General features: G+C 55.0%; 1 protein-coding gene across 6 annotated transcripts; it reads right to left on the reverse strand.

Moving 5' to 3' along the window:
• Positions 1–614: 614 nt before the first annotated feature.
• Positions 615–20,653, reverse strand: SLC8B1 (solute carrier family 8 member B1). Of its 6 annotated transcripts, none has more exons than XM_053929063.1 (17): positions 20,516–20,653; positions 18,580–18,947; positions 17,183–17,426; positions 13,424–13,576; positions 13,283–13,335; positions 13,077–13,135; positions 12,824–12,928; positions 12,576–12,743; positions 11,576–11,683; positions 11,119–11,178; positions 10,818–10,948; positions 8,790–8,931; positions 7,850–7,971; positions 5,591–5,744; positions 4,737–4,817; positions 3,335–3,399; positions 615–1,467 (listed from the first exon to the last, which is right to left on the reverse strand). In XM_053929063.1, exons 3-17 carry the CDS (start codon positions 17,336–17,338, stop codon positions 1,270–1,272), a joined length of 1,755 nt encoding a protein of 584 aa, XP_053785038.1. In that variant the 5' UTR covers positions 17,339–17,426; positions 18,580–18,947; positions 20,516–20,653; the 3' UTR covers positions 615–1,269. The 6 variants fall into 6 exon arrangements, with proteins under 6 accessions (XP_053785038.1, XP_053785041.1, XP_053785042.1 ...); XM_053929066.2 differs by having other exon boundaries at positions 18,580–18,637; positions 20,516–20,641; XM_053929067.2 differs by having other exon boundaries at positions 18,568–18,637; positions 20,516–20,641.
• Positions 20,654–21,599: the final 946 nt, after the last annotated feature.

Here is a 21,599-nt window from a genome sequence, read left to right on the forward strand (position 1 = left end):
TCGTGACATCTGCCAGGTGCCACTCTGTGGCTTCTGGCTTCGTGGGGGACGTGGGGAGGTCACATCCATGGCCTTTCTGACCCCAGCTCCACCCCACCCCTAGATGTGCCACAAAGCTGAAATACCAGGCCCAAGGCCTTCAGCCCTGGAACCAACCACTCATCACCTAGCCCAGGTAAGGAAGAACTGGTGAGAGATAGCAGTGTGTTATTTTCTGTGCACTTGAAATATTTAATAAGCTTTTCATTGGAAAAAAGACAGTTGAATCCCTTTACTGCCAGCATAAGGCAATGGGGCAACACTCCAGCTGCTCACGAAGCAGGTCGCTGATGGCAGAAGGTACTGGGGGTGGGGTGGGGGCTCCTTGTCCTCCCAAGAGTTTGCAGGCATTGGAACCCTAGCCCAGGCCCCCCTGAGGTAGGCACCAAGCACAAGTTCCCTCCTGTTCTGCAGCTGAGGGAACCCAAGGTGAAGCGCAGAGTTCACTGGTAGCCAGCCCACGGTGCCAGGGGTTGAGCCCAGAGCTGTGCCGTCCAGTGAGGCAGCCGTGGATGGGGCCAGCACCATGGGCTCGTATTTTGGAGCTACTGGATTCAATAGAATAGATGACCGTGAAAAGTTCACCTGTTTCTTTTGGCTTTATTGATGTGGTGGCTTGAAAATTCAGTATTAGGCACGTGCCTCACATTCCGTTTCTGCTGGACAGTGCAGCTATAGAACTCGTGGGCCCAAGGCCCACGGCAGCCCGAGCCCACGGTACACAGGGCACTCTGCCCGCCAGGTCCCGGTCACCCTGACTCCTAAACTTGGGTTTGGCAGCTATTTGAGCCCTGAGAAGATGCAGGAAAGTGGTAGGGGACACCTTCAGGGAGGGTCCTGGGCCTCTGTCGTCACCTCCAGCCCCGAACACTTTTCGCAAGTCTCCAACACCAGCCTGGGAGGCACCCCATCACCCTGTCATCCCTTCACCCTAAACCTCAGCCTTCGAGAGGCTCTGGAGATTAAGTCTTCTGTCTGGAGCTGTCCACCGCAACGAAGCCCAGTCTCCAAAGTCCCAGAAAAGAGGCTTAGCTGGGCTCCCTGCCCACAGCCGCGCCTGGGAGCCTTTAGCAGAGACAACGGTCCTTCTAGCCCTCACCGCACTCCCGCCAAGCATGCACCTCGGACTCTCCGCTGGCTTCCATCATCATCCGTCTTCTTCCATCTTCCACCTCACCACCTGCAGTGACATCCCTCGACCACCAGGTGGACCTGGACACACTGCCTCACTCACACACTTCGCAAGTGAATCACCCCAAATTCAGTGAGCAGGGCCACCACGAGGAAGCTCACGTAGAAGAAGAGCAGGCAGAAGCCGTAGACCTTGTTCAACTGGAAGGACTGCAGCGGGACCGAGACCAAGGAACCGACGAGGCTGAGGCCCAGGGCGCCAGCCAAGATCCACACCAACAGGCCATCTGGCTCCAGCTGGGCAGGGGGAGGGGACAAGGGAGAGGCTGGGTCACTACAGCCAACAGCCAACTGATGCTTGAGGGCCCCTGGCCAGGACCCAGCGAAGGCCTGCCCTGGGGATGGCATGCCCTACCTTGACCTTCAATGTTTTAAGCCTAATACAATATGTTATATACATACGCGTATATAACGTGAAGTTGTTGAAACATTCTCAAGCGATACAGAAAAGTACAAGGAACTGAAACTGTCCCCACCACACCTCTCTGCCTTCTGGAATTAGCATATAACTAACAGCCTTTCATCCTCTCCACCCCCATCCACAGATGAGGAAACCGGGTAAGCGACAGAGCCCCAGATGGAAGTCCCAGCTCGTAACCAATGCCCTGTCCTGTCTCCCCATACAGTGACATGTGTGCGGGGGCACACGCACGTAGACCCGTGCCTCAAATCTGACAGCGGGGCTCATACAGCAAGTGCGTGGTTAAGAGCAACCTGTGTTTTGCACTCAACAGTACTCCGTGGCCGTGGACCCTCCATGGTGCCTGATGACTTAACTAACAGCGGGAGCGCTTTCTGAGGTGGTGGAATGCTGGAAGGCACACACTATATCCATAGGAACACCAGAAAAGAAACAGACCCCTCAGGGGGCCCACCCTAGATAGAGCCCCATTATCTGGAACTGCCTGAGAATCGATATTAAACCCGGGAAGAGTATAAACAAAATTTGCAGAGGGTGTGTACCTGAAAAATGCAAGCGTGCCAAGCAAGGGCAAGTAGCTATTTGCTTCTGGGCGTGGCCACTGAAAAGCCAGCCCTCCTGCCAGCTAATTACTGGTCAGCCACAAGGGTCTATTCAAGACCTAGAGGTGGGGGGCTTTGTTCCCATCCACAAGGCCATCTCTCAGCCTCAGGACTTTCCAAGCACAGGCTGAGCCCTGAAACCATCCCTAGGCCGCATCCCCGCCCCATCTTAACCTTCCCCTAGTTTGCCTCTGCATTCAGGTCCGTCAGAATAGAGAGGCTGGGACAGGGGGGTCACCTTGCTGCCTTGAGTGGGGTGCAGTTGCCCTGTGCAGTATTTTAAAACAGAACAAGTTCACCCAGGAACCTCGACTGCTTTAGAAAGTCAGGACTATCGAGCCACCTGAGGCCCACCTGAATCACCTGTGCATTTTGATGACCGGCCAATCCGGGGCAGCATCTGAATTTTCCACCTCAGAGTGATGTCCTACCTTCGTCAGTGCCCAGGGAGCTCATTTGAAAGTGCAAGTTTCTAGCCCCACCCCCTGGAATGCCTGGGTCAGGAGGTCTCTTGGGCCCCCAGGAAATTCCCAGATATTCTTGAAGTATGAGAACCTCTTTCCCCTAATGTGGTTCAGAACCTTCTCCAAACCTGCTGGGCCCCGCTAAAGGGCTGTCTTCCTTCGACAGGACGGCTTCATTCTGCCCCGCCGGCCCGTCCTGTGTGGGCCATGTCGGGTAAGGTGTTCAGCCTGGCCCCTACCTCACACGTGCTGATCCACAAAGCTGGGTGGGGGGCGTCATCAACCCCATTTCGCAGGAGAGGAAACTGAGGCTCAGAGATGTCCTAACTTACTCAAAGTCCTACTGCGAGAGACTCAGCTGATGGGACCTGCACCAGAATCCGGCCTTCCTGCCCCTTCCCCCAAAGCTACATCTGATTACTGTGTGAATCCGCAAGGAATACATTTTTCAATCCAACATGCAAAATGTTAAAGGTATCAGATTTGTCGTAATTTAGGCAAATCTCCCAGAAAGTGTCAAGTGCTCAGGTGTGAATGGCCTCTCATCCGGAGGACTGAAAGAGGAACAGGAAGCTGTGTTGCACAGAGGCCCCTGGCAGAAGCGACTGGCCACTCACCTTCACCTCTGGGTGGCCCCTGGAGATCTGGAGCAGGCAGCCCAGCCCGACTCCCACCAGGACATCTGCAGCCTGGCTCAGGAAATTTGCAGGAACAACCCTCCCACAACCCCAACCACACAGCCCCCCAAACCCTACCTGAGACCCTAGCCCGTTTTAGCGCCTCCAAGAAGCTGAGTGTCCAGTGGGCATTTGCACTCAATCTGTGAGGATCGAATGAGGTGACAGAAATGCTCGGTACCTGCTAAGCACTCAGCAGACGGAGAAACCGAGGCTAGGTGAGGTAGTGACTGCTCTTGGTCCATCGGGGGACTGGTGATGGAGCACAGGTCAAGGCCACCCCTAGGGGTTGTTTAGGGGGCCCTGCTCCAGGCGGGGCACCCCCCTGCCACCCCATCCCAAGAGGCCAGGAGAGGCCAGAGTCAGGAGCAGGCCCCAGTGGGAACAAAAGGGCTATGGGGGGTTACAAAGCAGGTCCGCTAGGTCTGCCTGCAGAGTCCCCGCCAACTCTGACTGCGCTCTGCCTGCTGCCTACACCGCCGCTCCCCACAGGCCCCTTCCTTCGTCGTGGAGCTGGGGAGAGCGGCCCTTCGGTGCAGTTAAATGACATCTCTGTATTTCACAACCAAAGTCTCTACCACTTGTTGAACGTGTCAGCCACGGCTAGGCACTATCCTGGGCACCGTACTTCCTCATCAGTCTTCACCGCAACCCATTTTTCATTAACAAGAGGAGATGGGCCAGGTGTGCACAAAGGCCGGAGGCACATGGGGCGGCGCTGCACCTGGAACCCAAGGCTGTCTGGTCTGGAAGACCTTCCTTTTCCACAGCTCCCCGTTGCCTAACCCTGTCCGCAGGCCCGTCTGGCCCCCAGCTCACTTTTATAAATAAGTTTTGTTGGAACAGAGGCACACCCGCTTGTTCATGTATCGCCTGTGGCTGTTTTCACACTACAGCCGCAGTTGAGTAGTTGCCAAAGAGATGCTATGGCCCATGAATATCTCATCTCTGGCCCTTTAAGAAAAAGCATGCTGACTCCTGGCACCTGTAGACCATGATCTGTAAGCAAGAGGGAGAAGGGGTCCCACAGGGCTCATGTCAGCTCAGCATGGGGGCAGCTGCTACCCACAGGAGCCCTAACAGTAATCTGCCAGTCGCTCAGCACTTACCAGGTGCCAAGCATCTCTGTCACCCCATCCATCCTTTACAACAACCCTTCAGAGGTGATTCCTCTCAATAATCCCATTTCACAGCGGAGGCAGCTGAAGCTCCAGCAGCCACACTGCCTGGCCCAGGTGTCACAGCAACAGCCCAGCCCAAGGGCGGCCATGGAGCAGGCCCACAGCTCTCAGAGCCTGTGCCACCGGCGCCAAGACAGCTCGGGCAGCCCCAAGAAGGATACTGAAAATGATGCCACCAAAGCAGGCCGAGAACGCCATCCGTGGGTAGCCCTGGCGGGCCAGCGTGAAATCAGAGAAGGCATCTGCATGGGAACAGAGGGGCTGTGAGTGGTGAGGGGCTTCCCCCGGCCATCCGTGGTCATTCATTTCTTCCTTCTCACCCACAGTCATTCAGTCAACAAACGTGGGGAGATACCCCCGGGTCTGGTGCTAGCTGGCTGGCTGCTATGAGAGGCCAGAGCTGCCCGTTAGACAGCATTCCTCCTTAATTCCCTTGAGCCCTGCTCTTTCTCAGCAGAGGCACCTGTGTCTGTGACATGCCACCACCAATTTGTCACCCAAGTCCCGTCTGCTGCTAGCACACACAGTACCTCCATGCAAATTAGGGAAAGGTGCCCAAAAAGGTGAGTGAGAGGAGAGCTAGGTTCGGAGCCCTGGACCCCTTTTCTGGATGTTCTCAGGCAGCGCATAACCTGGCCAACCCGACTCGGCAGCTGCAGCTGGAGAAGAATGTATGTATGTGTGTGTGTATGTGTGAATGCCTACACACGCCGCACACACCTGGGCACATGTTCAGCATGGTGGCTGCGTGGGTGCCGTGTCCTGCCTGAACGACGGGGAGCCACAGAGAGTTCGTGCATCAGAGTGTGTAGAAGAGGCTGGGCGTCTACAGAACCTCCTGGCCCTGGTGCAGCCCCAATGCCCAGTGACGGTCCCTCCAAAAGGACAGCGGGCACTAAGTACGCGCTGAGGGCAAGTGCCCTGGCTGCCCGCACCCCAAGGCAATTCTGGCCAGGGCAGCAAAGGGCAGGGATGTGGCTGTGCTCACGCCCACAGCCCACGGGCCCTGAGTCACCTCCGATGCTGTTCCCCCAGGCCAGCAGTGTGAGCCCCAGGACGGTGTTGCTCAGCCGGAAGACCACGCCCAGGGACCGCAAGATGTTCACCACCTCTGTGGCAGCCGCGTTGATCCACAGGGCGCTGGTCAGGAAGCCCAGGAAAGCAAAGGCCTGGGGAGGGAACAGTGTGCGGATGGGACCAAGGCTGCCCCGAGCAGGGACACAGCGGCGACAGCACCCACCTCATGAGGCTGTCAGGGGCATAAAGTGAGTTAATGGATGCACAGACATTGGAGCCGAGCACACGGTGAGTACTACTTCGTGAAGAAGAGGCCCCGCTAGCTTTCATCAGATTCTGGTCTATGGACCAAATGCCGCCGATCCCACAAAACTCCCCTTGAGCAGGCAACCCCCCCACCGCCCTTCACCCCAGCCCCTGCACTGCACTCCTGTCTCCACGGAGCTGCCTGTGCAGGACGTGTCACACAAATGGCCTCATTCACTTGTACAATGTGTGTCCTTTGTGACCACGTGTTCCCTGAGCACAGTGTTTTCAAGGCCCCTCCCTGTGGCAGCGTGTGTCAGGCCTTCGGAGCCTAGCAGGAAACACAGGCTGAGAACCATTTCTCTAAACGGTCGATTTGTTGTCCTGACCAGTGTGGCTCCGCGGGTTGGGTGTCTCTCCCGCAGAGAGAAAGGTCGCCGGTTTGATTCCCGGTCAGGGCACAAGCCTGGGTTGCAGGTTTGGACCCCGCCAGGGGTGTGAGGGAGACCTCCTATCAGTGTTTCTCTCGTACACCCCCTCTCTTTCTCCCTCCTTTGCCCTCTCTTTAAAAACAAATATTTTTAAATGAACCATTTGCTGAAAATTCAACCCCCTTTGGGTTGGTAACTCCATTCAGAGTTCTAAAAATAAAAACCATAATTTTGTATCAATAAAAACTGAAATGTAGAAGTGAAAATGTGAAACATAAAAATTTTAAGTAATTTTTTAAAAATTTCATTTATTTTTAGACAGGGGAAGGGAGGGAGAAAGAGAGGAAGGGAAACATCAATGTGTGGTTGCTTCTCACGTGCCCCTCACTGGGCACCTGGCCCGCAACCCAGGCATGTGCCCTGACTGGGAATCGAACCCGTGACCCTTTGGTTCACAGGCTGGCACTCAATCCACTGAGCCACACCAGCCAGGGCTTAAGTACATTTTTGAAGAAAAGGCCTCTGGACAAACTGCCTCAAAATTCCCCAGAGTGCTGCAGAGCAAACAGAATAGGGAAAGACCCCAAGAAGAGCAAACAGTTCCACCACGGATCTGAGATCGTTAGGAACCTGAGATCGCTAGGTGCGTCCTGGTTAGTATCGCAGAAGAGTCTGGAAGGTCTTCACGAAGGCCAACACACCATTACCATTTGGCCCAGCAGTTCTGCGCTGAAAAATACGCCTGAGAGAGGCGAAAGGGAAAGTCCCCACAAACATTTCTGCACGAATGTTCACGGCAGCACTATTCATAACATCCCCAAACGTCCATCAGCCGATGAACAGACACACAGAATGCGCTATAGCCACGTAATGGAATATTACTCTGCCGTGAAAAAGCACCACTTACTAATACATGCTACAGTGTGGATACACTTTGAAAACATTTTGCTAATGAGTGAAAGAAGCCAGCCACCAGAGGCCACATATGGTAGGGCATCCTTTATATAAATGGCACCATTTACATAAAATGTCCATAACAGGCAAATCTAAGCAGATTGGCAGTGGCTGTGGATAGAGGAAGAGGGACAACAGGGGTGGTTGCTGGATATGGGGTTTTCTTTTTTGGGGGGGTGATGGCTGTGCAACTCTGTGAATATACAGTTGACCCTTGAACAATGCTGGGGTTAGGGGCGCTGACCCTTTGCAGTGGAAAATCCACCTCTAACTACAGCCAGCCCTTTGCATCCTCGGCATTCCAACTGCGGATCGAGAATATAGTTGGCCCTTAAACAACACAGATTTGAACTATGTGGGCCCCTTTATTTGGACCCGCTGAACTGTACATTTCAAATGGGTGACTTGTGTGGTATGTGAATTACATCTAAATAAAATAAAGCTGTTACCAAAAAAAAAAAAAAAAAGAGGACATTGAAGAGGTACAATAACCGTCAAAAGTGGCTTTAAAGACCTGTCATTGCAGAAAGTGATTCCTGGCCTAACTACCCCCGAGGCACAGATGGGACATCTGTCTGGAAGACCTCAGTGTCCCCATCCCAGCTTGGAGACCCCAGAATTCTTACCCAGTGAAGCCTGGGGGGCTTGCTGTTGGATGTGGCAAAGAAGGTCACGGCGGCCAAGGCTGTGCCCACGATCACCACTATGCCCCAGACAGGAAAGAGGCCACCTATCTCATAGATACCATCTGCAGAGGAAGAGAAAGGGGACTGGTACTCTCCACAGCTTCAACTGGACGCCTCCACCTGGAGGCCCCCCCAGAATGACTGAGGAGGTCTGGTGGTGAGAGACCCATGGATGAAACCCACATACACTCAATCATTTGCATATAAGAGATACCTCCCATGGGCCCAGCCCTGTCCCAGGCACTTCAGGGGGACAGAGAAATTAAAGAGAGCTCCTGCTCCCAGGCTAGTCCCAGAGGAGCTAAAAGACAGGTATGTGAAAAACAGACCCTCTCCAGCCTTCCGTTAAGGAACTAGCATGGGGAGAGCTAAGAGCACTCACCACTATCATCCTACCCCACACTCATCGCAGACATCATTAATCAACCATGATGATTCTGTCCAATAGAGCATTTGGCAGCGCCCTCCAGCCAGGCATTGCCAATGGATGGGCATTGCTGCACGAGCTGAAGTGTAGTCACACCCCATCCACTGATCCTGGAGCCTGACACCTGCTCTCTTGGTAAGTCCACTCTGCAAAGCAATCCACTATGGAGTTATGAAGGTTCCAAAGGCTTCACATGAAAACACTAATGGGAGGAAACCCTGCCGGTAGGCAGAACACTCTAGAACTCTCCACACACCACCCTTTCACCACCACGGAGTCGGTGCTGGTCTCACAGGCAACAGTTGGGTGGACGGCCCGAATGCGTGCAACAAGGCTTTCCTCCCATTGTTTTACTTGGCTCACTGGCTTGCAAAGGTCAGCAGGCACAGCTTCATGCTGGGGGCTGAGCACATGAAATCCCACCCATGAGAAGCTAGGGGTGTGGATACTCACAGGCCCCCGACTGCAGGGTCAGGACCAAGACCAGGGGGCTGATCACCAGGTGCAGGCAGTTGAGGGGCCGTTTCCAGTTTCTGTCTTCCTTGTCGGGGTCCACCAGGGGGACGGTGAGGAGCAGCAGGAACTCCACTGGCAGCTGTCAGGTTTGAAAAGGCAGGATGGTCGGCAGGGAGACCCGGGTCTGGGCTGGCCGCACCTGGGCTGTTTCTCAAGAATGTGGCTGTGGCTGCTGGAGCCAGGCCAAGAGCCTGGGCTCCCATGGTCCCCCTAAAGCGTCACTGCACACTGGGGCCCCTCACACCACACCTACGTGCTCCCTGCTGGCTTTGCAGGACGGGAGGTCGAAAATCATGGTGTCGGCAGGGCCATGCGCCTTCTGGAGGTTGGGCAAGAGAATCTGTTTCCTTGGCTGTCCCAGCTCCAAGGGGCTGCCTGCGTCCCTTGGCCCCACATCACCCTGGGCCGTGCTTCTGTGCCCACATCTCTGAGCATGCCCCCTGCCTCCCTCTTCCCTCATAAAGACCGTTATGGTAGCACTGGGTCCATCTAGATCATCCAGGATAAGCTTCCACCTTGAGATCCTTCATCACATCTGCAAAGTCTCCGCTGCCACTTAAGGTAAGATGTCCACAGGTTCTTGGGATTGGGATGGGGCATCTTTGGGGAGGGTGTTATTCAGCCAGCCACTGCACCTCTTCCACTCATCCTGATATCTGCCCCATTTGTAGGAACTGTTATTCTCCTGCCTAACAGGTGGAGAGGCTGAGGCTCAGACAGGTTTGGGAACCTCTCCAAAGCCACACAGAGGGTACGCGCCGCTGGGACACGGGGCCAGTGCCGACAGGCTCCACGCCTTGCTTTCAGCCAGTAACTAAATTAGTGACAACACTTAGTGAGTGTTTTTTCTACGCTAGGCACCAGACTCTGCCCTTCACACGTAAGAGATTTTCATTAAGTTATCACAGGCACTGGGGCAGTCTGGGCACCGTCTGCAATTCTTCAATCCCTTCCTGTAACAGACTTTGTCACATACTTTGTCAATGGACCAAAATGTTGCAGGATGTAGTCCCCTGTCCCGTTTTAGTTGATCTTGGTTGTGTCACTTGTTTTGACCAAAGGGCTGTGGGCGAATACGATGTGAACAGAGGCTTAAAATGTGCTTGTGAAGTTTGCCTTGGTCTCTTCTGTCAAGAAAACAGCACAGTCCCACGTACCTACCAGCCCCAGACCTAAACACTGACCACAGCCAGAAAACAGAGTCACCCCTGATGACCCAAACTATTGTCACTGTGAGTCCATGAGAGTCTGAGGTCACTTGTTACGCAGCTTTGCTGCAGTAATCACTTGCTGACACAACAACTGCAATGAAAGGTACTATCGTTCTCCCCATTGTATAGTGGAGGGAACTGGGGCTCAGAGAGCTGACCAAGGTCGTGATGCAGACACAGCCACTGAAGGGTGCAAACATAGTCCATTATTTGCCCCCGGGGCTGAGGAAGCCTACAACGGACACCGATGGAGGTTTCCAAGTTGTCTCCAGGAGGAGAGAAGGGACGTGAGGTGAGACTGCTGACTTATTGGTCGGGCAGGTGGAAGGCGGATGGGCGACGGCTGTAGCTCGGTCTCGTGTACACCAGCCTGGGTAAGTCCGCTCACATCCAGACCTCAGGGCGCACTCAGCACAGGGAAGCGACGGGTGGTCAGGAACACTCAGTCTTGTTCTCACCGGAGCTCACCTTGACCAAGCCCCTCACCCCAGGCCCAGTTCCCCTGCCCTCACCCAGTCAGGAGGGGCCCCTCCTCCTCCCTCTCTGTCCCAGGGCAGATGCTCTCCTTCCGTGGGGGGGCAGAGCCCCAGGTCAGGCCATCAGCCAAGCTCCATGGCTCAGCCTCCCCATCAAGTCCCAGGTGATCTCATTCCGAGAGGGTCCCAGCAGACCTCCTGCCCACTCGGTGAGTTAGAGAATGTTGGGTGGCCACTGTCATGGAACCAGGAGCCCAGGTCCAGGGTCCCCCTCCTACCCGGAACACCTTGAGGACCCTCCAGTGTGCCGACTTGTTCCTCCACTTCCTGTAGTCCAGGGGGTTGAGGGCCTGGACCAGGATCTGAGCTGTGGTCTCCGGGTAGAAAAGCAGCGGCTGGTACTCTTCCCCTGGGTGTGCAAGGGAGGGAGGGGCAGGTGTCCAGCCTGGCTCAGCCTCCAGGAAAGCCTCTCCCCTCCCACTGTCCTCCTGACCCTTGGAAGGAGGAAAAGCCCACCCACCCCCAACCCAGCCCTGGTACCTTGCCCCACCTCAGCGGGGCACAGGGCCCTGGACTCACCGTAGTCATAGCTGTTGGTAGGAGAAGACACCCGCTCCTCCTCGGAGTCAGATAGCATCTCTGTAGCAGAAAGGATCATGTCACACAAGCCAGCTGGAGAGTCCAGACCCACCCCACCCCTTTCCACAACAGGGCCCCTCTGGGCAGCTTGCAGGGCGCATGGGGCCAGACCCTCTGTATTTTGGATTTCTCAGTGATCGCCACGCACACTCAGAGTGAGAAAGTCTAACTCACGAACAAATGCAATGATACAGCTAGTGAACTTGGACGTGGCAAGTGATGAGGAGGCTTCACCAGCACAAGAAAGCAAGGAGGCGGGACTTTGGGGCAGTGAGTAGAAAAAGCACAAGGAGGAGATGGGCAACGGCAAAGGCCTCCAGAGACGTCCGGCAGCGGCAAAGGCGCAGAGGGTGACGGCCTCCCCTGGTCCTCTTGGGGGACCCGTACAGGCCCTTACCTGGGGTAGCTGGCATGGAGTAGACCAGCGATCTCCTCCGCTGCCACTGGTAGATCCAGGTGCAGACAACCACGGTGACCACGTAGAATACATACAAGCCCAGGTACCCTGCACACAAGGGCACAGCCTGTCACCAAGTGGCAGCCTGGCCACAGGGCCCAGAGGGTGGGGCTGCCAGTTCCACTGCCGGTGCCCGGGATGTGTTCACCTGGCCCAGCACCAGCAGCGAACGGCCATTGCCTGCAGCCTCCTCCCGGCTCCCCTGCCTCCCTTGGCTCCCCTGCCTCCCTTGACGCACCGTCCCTCCCCATCCCGGGTGCTAATCATCCAGCAATCAAGAACGTAATGCCAGACTCAGACAGTGGCCCCCAGAACCCCACTCAGGAGCCAGGGGTCGGTATCCTTCTCTGTGCCCGGGGAGGCCCAGCCGCCAATGAGAAGGCAGCAGGGGAGAGTCTGGAGTATTTGTTCCCCGCTCCCTCCTGCTATGGTGCCCGGCTCTAGCAAGGCCTGTGACCCTCCGTGACTGTTGCTCAGGCTGGGGGGCCCCAGCTCTGGGCCTCCTGCCCTCACTAGGCTCCAGGCCCCACATTCCCTGCCCCTTCAGGCGTGGGGGGAGAAGCACCCACAGTTGCAGGTCCCTGGGTGTCTCAGGGTACCTTGCTGATTTCCTTAACCCTCTGCAAAATGTCCCTCCGTGCATGTCTCTTGATGGAATGCGTGGGCTGCTGGTCCCTGACATGGCCTCAGCGGGCACCCAGCTCTGCTGCTTGGTGACATTTGACAAAGTCAACATTCTGAACATGCCCTCAGCTCAGCCGGCCCCGTGTGGTTATCCAAACCGTAAGTTTCCTTTTTGATTCAAGCTGACCTGAGGAATGTTTCCACCACTTGGAACCGACAGAGCCCTGTGCCCTGCTGGCCACCCTGTGGCTGTCCCCCTGTGCCTCCCTGTCATCAGCCCTGGAATCACCCCCGCCCCAGCCCTGTGGCTGCTCACCCAGGGCCCAGGCCAGTGTGACCCTGCCGAGGTACAGTGCGTAGAAGATCAGGAACACGGCCACCATGTAGAAAATGATGTCTCTGAGGAAGGGCCTGGAGGCAGCCGTGAAGGGACGCAGGATGGCGATGCCGCCCGCCACCACGGTGGTCACCAGCACGCCTGCCCCTGCAGGAGAGGATGCCAAGTTCGGCCCGCCCTGCGCTTCCCCCTACTGACCCCCCATCCGCGGCCGGGGTTGCTCCTACCAAACAATGCCCCGAAGGCCAGGCCGGCTGTGTGGGGGTCCGAGAAAGCCACCATGGCGCTGAAGATGTCAGGTGCACCGTTCCCAAAGGCCAGGAAGGTGACACCATGGGAGAGCATGTCAAGGGGGGGTCAGTGCAGAGGCCCCAGCCTGCCCAGGCCTTTCCTGGGCCAGGTGCTGCCACCCCTGTGTCCCAGCCACACCCCTCCTTCCCTCCCCTCCCTCCAGGGGCGCAGGATCTGGAGGAAAGGATACTGCCACATTGTGAGATAGCTTGAGCGTGGTAGAAATGGCTGACAAGTTAGGGCAGAAACTACAGAGAAAAAGCAAATGGTGAGGACTCCACAGTGAGTGACCCCTGTTCCCGCCCTTTCCCCACACCTAGGGCCGCCCAGTGTCAACCTCCCAAGACCCCGTATGTCCATCTGTAAGCTGGACGTGAGTCCAAGGCCCAACTCACAACTTCTCCGCGGTGACCCCCAGAATCAGAAAGAGGTAAAGCAGCCAGAAACCCTGGGTGGGGAGGCGGGAGGGGGAAGGGGGCGTTAAGTCCAGACGGGGCCCCCAGCCCACCCACCAGCTCCCCGAGGCAGGGCCTTACATAGAGGGTGATGGCCAGAGGGAGGAGGTTGGGGGGGAAGTGGCAGAAGATGCCTTCCAGGTAGTCCAGGTAGCCCCCACCACTGTGGCAGTCGGGGTTGGTCCGGACAAAGTCACAGCGGTCAGAAGTGTTCAGGCCGCACACGTCACGACACTGCAGAAAGGAAAGGGTGGGAGGACATCAGGGGTGTGACACTCTGAGGGTCACCAGCCTGGGCCCATCTAAGCAGCTGAGGACAGCCCCCTTCAGCCTGGCCCCCAAGCCTCCCATACCCTCCAGCCACCAGCTGCACACTTTCATTGTTTAAATGTAAACTTGTGTTTGAAATTAACACAGGTGCCGGGCCAGGGGGCTCAGTTGGTTGGAGCATCGTCCCAGGCACCCAAAGGTCGCCGGTTCGATCCCCAGTCAGGGCACATTCCTAGGTTGTGGGTTTGATCCTGGTCTGGGCACGTATGGGAGGCAACTAATCGATATTTCTCTTTCACATCTCTCTCTCTCTCCCCTCCCCTCCTTTCTTCTCTCTCTAAAATCAATAAACATATCCTCAGGTGAGGATTAAAAATAATGTTTAAAAAAGAAATTAACACAAGCAATTCATAAACACACATTTGTTTCAAACAAAAACAAACCATATATAAAGATTTCTAAATTCCTCCTTCTCCCTGCCTCCACAATCCCACCTCTCTCCAGAGGTCCTGCCACGATCAGCGTGAAGTGCACCCTTACAGACATTTCAGTTTGACCACATTTGCATATACGTCCTATTTTACAGTTTGGTGTGTCTTACAGAAACAGACCCATCCTAAACCTCTTATTTCTGCAATTTGCTTTATACTAATATGTTGATACACAATGAAGAAGAGGGTGACAAAAGTCAAAAACCTTCTGAGTGATTTCCACACTCCAGGCACTGCGCTAGGAGCTCAAATGTCGCTCACTTAGTCTGCACAGCCTTGTGAGGAAGGTGCCATGAACTAAGGCAGTGTCCTGGGTCCACTCGGTGGTGGAATCAGGCTGGAACCCGGGCTGTTTGAGCCTCTAGAACCCCTGTTCTTACTACCACACCCCCTTGCCTTCCTGTCGTCTTAAATTTTTATTTTTTTTATTTATTGATTTTGAGAGAGAAAAGAGAGAAACATCGATTTGTTGTTCTACTTCCTTATGCACTTACTGGACGCTTCCTGTATGCGCCCCGACCAGGGATCAAACCCACAACCTTGGTGTATCAGGAAGATGCTCTACCGAACTGAGCCACTTGGCCAGGGCGCCGCCGTCACTTAACAGCAGCGGAGTATATTTGATGCTATGAGGGCTGCATAGTGGAGGAGACACTTCCCCTCCAGTGGGCTTTGGGTGTGTTTAATCTTCCAATGATGCCAACAATGAACCTTCTTGCACATGACTCTCTGAGCGCACGGGAGACGATTTCACCAGAGAATTCTGGAAGTGAGAGTGCTGAGTCAGAGCAGATCCTCATCTGGGTTCCTCCCAGACAGGCACTGACAAGCATACCTCCTTTAGGGCGCTTCGCAGACACTGCAGTTTTTACAGATGGAAGGCCAGGGGGTCAGCCCTGCGCCAGGCAAATCTATTGGCGCCGTGTTTCCAACAGCAGTCGCTCCCCTGGACTCCCCCTGTCCCGTTTTGGTAATTCTTGCCACAGTTCAAACTTTTTCACCAACGCTATACAGTACAATATAAACTTAACTTTTATATGCACTGAGAAGCCAAAAAATTCACGTGACTCACTTTATTGCACTGTGTGCTTCATTGCAGTGGCCTGGGACCCAACCTACGACACCTCCGAGGTATGTCTGTGCAGGTAAGTAACGTATTTGGGAGGTGTGTGGGATGTAAACCCCGGCACCGGGGGGTGGGACGGGGAAGGGAAAGCCACCACTGCAGGCTGGACTGAGACTGTTCCCACCTTGGGCCAGTCATCCTGCGGGCAAGGGAGCTGGGAATTTATTTATCCACCAGGCCCCCGTCGGCCACCACGGAGGATACTGGGGAGGGAGACGTTAGTTTCCTGGCATTTCTGCTTCCCTTGCTTATGGGTGGTTCTGGAAAAAGATGTGGGCAGCTGGAAGTCAGCAGAAGCCCATCAACATGGTAGGGTCCAAAGGGCACAGGCCGGGCTCGGACAGTGTCCGCTGCAGGGGGGTAAACCTCCCAGCGCCCTCCCCAAAGCCGCACTTACAGCGGCTCCCAGCTGCCCAGGTCCAGTTCAGGCCGGTGTGGTAGACTCACAGGGTTCAAGGGCAAGTCTGATTACTTGTGAAGTTAAGCGCTCTTTTCCTGTGTTAAGGGCCATTGGTATTCCTTCTCTGAACAACCAGGTTTCTTTCCAGTTGGAATGTTTGCTTTTTCTTATTGACTTGGAGTAGCCATCTAACGGATATTAGCCCTTTGTCATTTGTCAGGCCGTGAGTTTGCTTAGGCAATGCCTTTGGCCTTGTGGGCTGATAAAAGGGTTCCTGTGGAAAGGAACCTCATGGGGTGATCTGATCATAAATTACCAGGCCTGTAACTCCATCGAAAGGTGTTAACCCACCCTGTCTGTTGTTCTTGGGCACCAACCCCCACCTGGCTTTCTCCAGTCTTTCACGTAGCTCCCTCCTTAAGTTCAAATGCATTAAAAGAACCTGCAAAACTGTTACTCTCCAGGGCATTTAAAATCTTGCTCCCCAGCCTATGTCATTAGTTTGGCTCAAATAAACTCTTTTATAAAAATTCTCCACAGGTACATCAACAGCCCAGAAGGTCCGCCTTCTCAATCATTTTGTTCAAAAGCTTCATCAAAACCACCTTGCATCCATTAGAATGACTGTTATTAAAAACAATTAAGTGCTAGCAAAGGTGTGGAGAAATTGGAACCCATGTCCCCTGTCGGAGGGAATATGAAATGAAGCCACCACATCCCTCCACCGAACCATCCGTATATCTCACTCATTGTGCCTCCAACATGTACCCCAGATCTCACCATCTTTTTCCTGTCTCCCACCATCGCTCATCTGGGTAGCTGCAGGAGCCCCCCGCCCCCCCCCCCCCCCTGCCGCACTGGCCCCCTTGCTGCCACTCTCAACCCAGAGAAGCCAGAGAGGTCCCCTGAAGAAATATATATGATTTTGATAGCCCTCTGCTTAAAACTCTCCATTGGCTCCCCACTATCCTGAAATAAATCTCACCTCCCAGCCTCAGCATATAAGGCCTTTTATAATGTGGCCACCACTCCCTCTCCATCCTTCTCTCTGAACTCTCTTGCCCTCACTCACTCTGTCCCAGCCACTCTGGCCTCCTCACTGCTACGGGAGCACACTAAGCTTGCTCTTGCATTAGGGACTTTGCACTTGCTGTCCTCTTCTGCCTAGAATGCTCTACCCCCGGAGGTCTGTACAAGTGGCTTCTTTCCTTCATTCTTCACTCAAAAGTCATTTCCGCATAGAAGACATCTGTGACCACCCAATCTGAAACAGTTGTTAATGTACCCTCCCCCTTACAGCTCCACCTCCCCAATGTCTCTTGATCCTATTATACACAGCATCTTACCACCTGAACTTCACCTGTTTACATCTTTATCTGACCTCCCAGAAGACTGTTTGCTCCATGAGGGCAGGGATTTTTGTCTCTCTTGTTCCCTCGTTTATCCCAGGGATCAGCTTAGCACCTGGCACATAGTAGGTACTCAATAAATATTTGTTGATTGGATGACTACACCCCCACCTGATGATGCCCGCTTCCCTCCTGGATACTCACATCTACATCGAGAGTCTGGTTCACACCCGAGGCTGGAAGCTGGGGGCTGGTGTGGGCCCATGGCGAGGGGCCACTGGTCCCAGACCCTGTCTCCACCATCAGCAGCACACAGAGCGAACGCAACACCCAGTGCAGATTCAGTCGTCCGTTGGCCATCGGCCCCCAGGGGGCCTCCCCTTCACCTTCTGCTTCCCCTTCTTCAGTGTGTCAGTTCCAAATGGCCAGCTGCTCCAGCCACCTGCAGCTTGGGGGTGAGAAGGAGAGCCACTGTCCCTGAAGACCCCAAAGCCCGGCAGGAGGGGCCTGAAAACTTTTTCAACTGAGGCTCTTTCCTCCCTCCTACCCTGACCAGAGGAAAACCAACATAGAAACCCACACTCTGGATGGAAGTTCCCCGAGGAACCCAGGCCACCCCCCACCACTCCTTCAGTAAACAGATTAGATATACCCTTCTTCCTGTGCCCCAGTAATGTCTCCATGGAAACCTAGGACCCTCTCCTCTAGCCTGAAACCCGAATAATATGGAGGCTGGAGGGGACGGTCCTGGGATCCAGAATCCAGATTGCCGCCTGGGCGCCACTGGATGACATAGATACAGGAAGAGGGCAGTGGTTGGGAATGCTGCAAGTCCTCAGAACAACAAAACACACACACATTTTTGGGCGTGGACTTGGCCACCAGTTTGAGGCTACTAAGCAAGCCTGCTGTTCTACGTCTTACAGTGAGTCAAGCTCTTAACAGTAATGATCTCATTCCATCCCCACACGTTGCCTGGGGCGGAGGTGGGGGGCAAGGCTATTAGTCCCCCTTTACAGATGAGCAACCTGGGGCAAACAGGCAGGTCAGTTCCTCACTCTCTACCACAGCTGCCTCGCCTCCCTCAGAAGGACTCTGGAGGGATTACTGTCCCCGCCCCTAAGTGAGCTGGGCTCAGAGGAGTTCCGTAATCTGCCTGAGGTCACACAGCAAGGAGGTTCGCAAAAGCCAACAGCGCCTTAGATAGGGAAATCGAAGCTCAGAGGGAAGTGAATTGCTCAAAGTCACACAGCCCGGTAGCAGATTCCGGCTGGACTCTGCCACCCTGCCTCCCACCCCCCACCAGGACAAAAACGACTTCATTTCCTTCCAAAGAAATTAAACCAAAAAGAAAAATCTTTGGCGCACTAATTTCCTTCTTTTGGCTCTTCCACACGTGTAGCTGAGCATGTTTTATTTTTGCCATCAAGAAAAACACAGCCCAGAAAACGTTTGCTTTTGTGTGTGTGTGTGTGTGCAAGGATTGCACAGGCGGTTGTTTCTCAACGTCCTGGCAGGAGCAGGAGGAGGCCCCGAGGAAAGAGAAGGGGAGAGGAGTGGGCAGAGGCCGCCGGTCTCTTTTTCCTCACCTGTTGACTCACCTCTTTTGTTGGTCTCCAGAATGTCGCTTGTCACCGACTTGGAAGCGCTGACCTGCAACTAGAAACTCCAAGTTTCCAATACAGTGCCAGCCACTTAACGAGCTGTGCAGCTTTGGGGAGATCACGTCACCTCTCTGAGCCTCTGATTCTTTTGTAAAATGGAGACAAATGCTGGCCCATGAGCGCATACAATAGGGGTTCAATAAGTGCTCGCGCCTTTGGTGCCCCCAACTTGAGGATCAGCACGCACCCGTCTCCTTCCTAATGGTTGCGTAGGTCCTGTACTCATTCACCAGGGGGCATTTACTGGGCTCCTCCGGTGCGCCCATCGGGTGCCCAGCGCTCAGACGCTCGGAAGTTCTGCAGACCTAATAGGAAGGTGCGGACGCAGAAAATCGGGACAGCCACCACCGTTGCGGCCGCACTTTCCAGGTGCTCAGCTTCTCAATCCCGACAGATGTTGAGAAGTTGAACTCCGGTGCCGGGTCTTCCCGCTACGCCCCAGGGGGCAGGCAGGCTCTTCTTACCTCGTGCCCGGCCTCGGACCCATAACCTACTAACCTGGACCTCTCTCGGCCTTGCGGCCTTCCTAGTCACCACCCGATGGCCTGCGGCGCCCGACCTCCCGCCCCCGACACCGCCCGCCCGGGAGCCCCGCCCGCTGCAGCGTCCGGGACTAGTCCTCGAGCTAGTCCGGGGCTCGTCCCGCCCCGGCCCAAGGACACGCCCTTTAGGGCTCGCCCCGCCCCTGTCCTTAAAGGCACAGGCTCCTGGGGAGGTCCCGCGGGTCTCACTGGCCACTCTCCTCTGAGCTCTCTGCCCAACAGTTCTGCTTTTGCCGCTACAGCAGAAGCGGAGCTGAAACCAAATGGGTACAGACAGCAGGAGGCCGGAGAGGGGAAGTCAGAGGGTGAAACTAGGGGGTTCTATTCCTGAGGGTGGGGGAGGCGAGAAGACGCCAAAATGCCTCCAGTAATGGATGGTGATAAGGAATATTGGAGAAGGTCCCGGGCGAGGAGGGCCCCGCCTTCCCCACAAATATCCCAGCTGTCCTGCCTGAAATCCCTCTATTTGAGCAGCCTCCTACTGGGTTGAGCAGTTCCCTCCAGTAGCAGCACTTTTAAGAGAAGGGTAAGGCAAACTGGTCAAGACAAGGGAATTAGTGATCTACTCGTCCAGACAGAAAAGAGTCCCCCTCCCCAGTTTCCCAGGTTCCTGGGGAAAGTTCTGGTCATCTCTGTCTTCCCTGCCACTGGCCAGGGGACAGCACGGGTGCTGGAGCAGGGCGATGAAGCTGGGAGGCCGGGTCTCCTCCCAGGCTGTTCCTCCAGCCCCACACCTGTCTCCAGAACTGGCCTCTCCCTCTGCCTGCTCTGAGCCTGGCCTGAGGCCCTTCACCTGGCGCCCCTTTCTGACTTCCTGTTTTACTCCCACCTGCATCCCCTCTGGCGCTGGCCTTGGAAATTCTCCCCATTCTCTGAACACCCTGCTCCTTACTCACCGCCAGGCCTTTGCTCCTTCCGAGTCCTCTGCCCAGAGGCCAGTCCTTCCCTTCTCCACCTGACAACTCTTATTCCTGTTCCCCACCCAACTCAGATGCCACCACCTCCAGGTGGTCTTCCACCTTCGTCCCTGCCCCTCTACCTCTGAGGTTTCTAACCTTAGAGAGACCACACCTCTAGTTCCCCACGTGATATCTCTAGAATCTCAGAGCATCGGGGTTCTGTGTGACCTTGGGGAAACATTTAGACTCTGAGCTCCAGTCTCCCTCCCTGTCAGACAGGGACCACGGTCGTGCCCATCTCCTGGGGCCCCTGCACGATGAAACAGCACTGGATAAGGCCCAAGCCCCGGGCCTGGTGCTGAGTGAACCCTCCTTCACTGGAAGGCGTTGCTATTGCTATCATTCCATGAATCCTACAATGTCCGGACTTACCCGCCTTTGTCCCCCACCAGGCTGGGAGGCCTCACAGCAAGGTGCAGGCCCAGCTTCGTCGTGTCCAGTGCGTGGGAAGAAGAGCCTGAGCCAGGGCAGCTGCTCCCCGGGGCACCTGCTGCCTGAGGAAGTAGCTCCAGAATTGCTGAGTGCGGAGCCTAAATCCTCCTTCCCCCAGGGGCCCTGACGCTGGTACTCAGGGGCCCCGCCAGGGTGGGGACTTGACGTCATCACCCTAGGTCAGCTGGGCGAGCAGATCACTACCTCCCTGTTTCCCAGGGGTCAGGGAGGTGACAGGAGAGGGGGGCAGAATGAGCGCCTATTGGGAGAAGCCTGGAAAGATCCAAAGAAAAGAATCATTGGACACAGAGAGGGGAGACACAGGTGGCCTGGGACACAGCCCTGGCTTGCCCCTGCTTCGGTGGGCAGTGATCAGTGTTAGGGCCTATTTCCATCTGAGAAAGGCTGTTTTGATATCACAAGATCAGCATCCGCAGTCACTCAGATGTAGGTTCGAATCCTAGCTCTGCCATTTACCGGCTACTTGACTTGGACAGCATCTCATCTTTTGGAGCCTCATCTGGAAAATGGGGCTGCTAATGGCACGTATGGGGTGCCCATAGGACTGTGGTCAGGATGCACTGAGATTATATCTGTAAAACCCGTCACCCATTGCTTGGTGCTTATACAAGCTGAATGAAGGGAAGCTGCTGTTATCATCATCATTTGTAGTAGTGAGGGTAAAAGAACTTGACCCAGTGTCCGGCACTCAGTAGGTGAAAATGTCAATTCACTTTCCCTGAAAGAAGAATTTTGTGCTTGTATCAGTTATCTATTGCTGTGTAACAAAGCATCCCAAAATTTAGAGGCCTGATCAGACATTTTATTATCTGTGACGGTTTCTGTGGGCCAAGAATTCAGGACGAGCTTGGCTGGGCAGCTCCAGCACCGGTCTGCCCTGCCGGTGCCGTCCAATGGTGGCTAGGCGGGAGTGGTGGGGGCTGCCTGGCCATTTCTCTTTCTTCTCGGGGTCTCAGGGCGGCTCTGTGGGAATCTGTCTACATGAGCTGATCTCTGGACTTTC

The sequence above is a fragment of the Desmodus rotundus genome, chromosome 7 (genome assembly GCF_022682495.2).
Source record: "Desmodus rotundus isolate HL8 chromosome 7, HLdesRot8A.1, whole genome shotgun sequence".
Classification (NCBI taxonomy): Eukaryota; Metazoa; Chordata; class Mammalia; order Chiroptera; family Phyllostomidae; genus Desmodus; species Desmodus rotundus.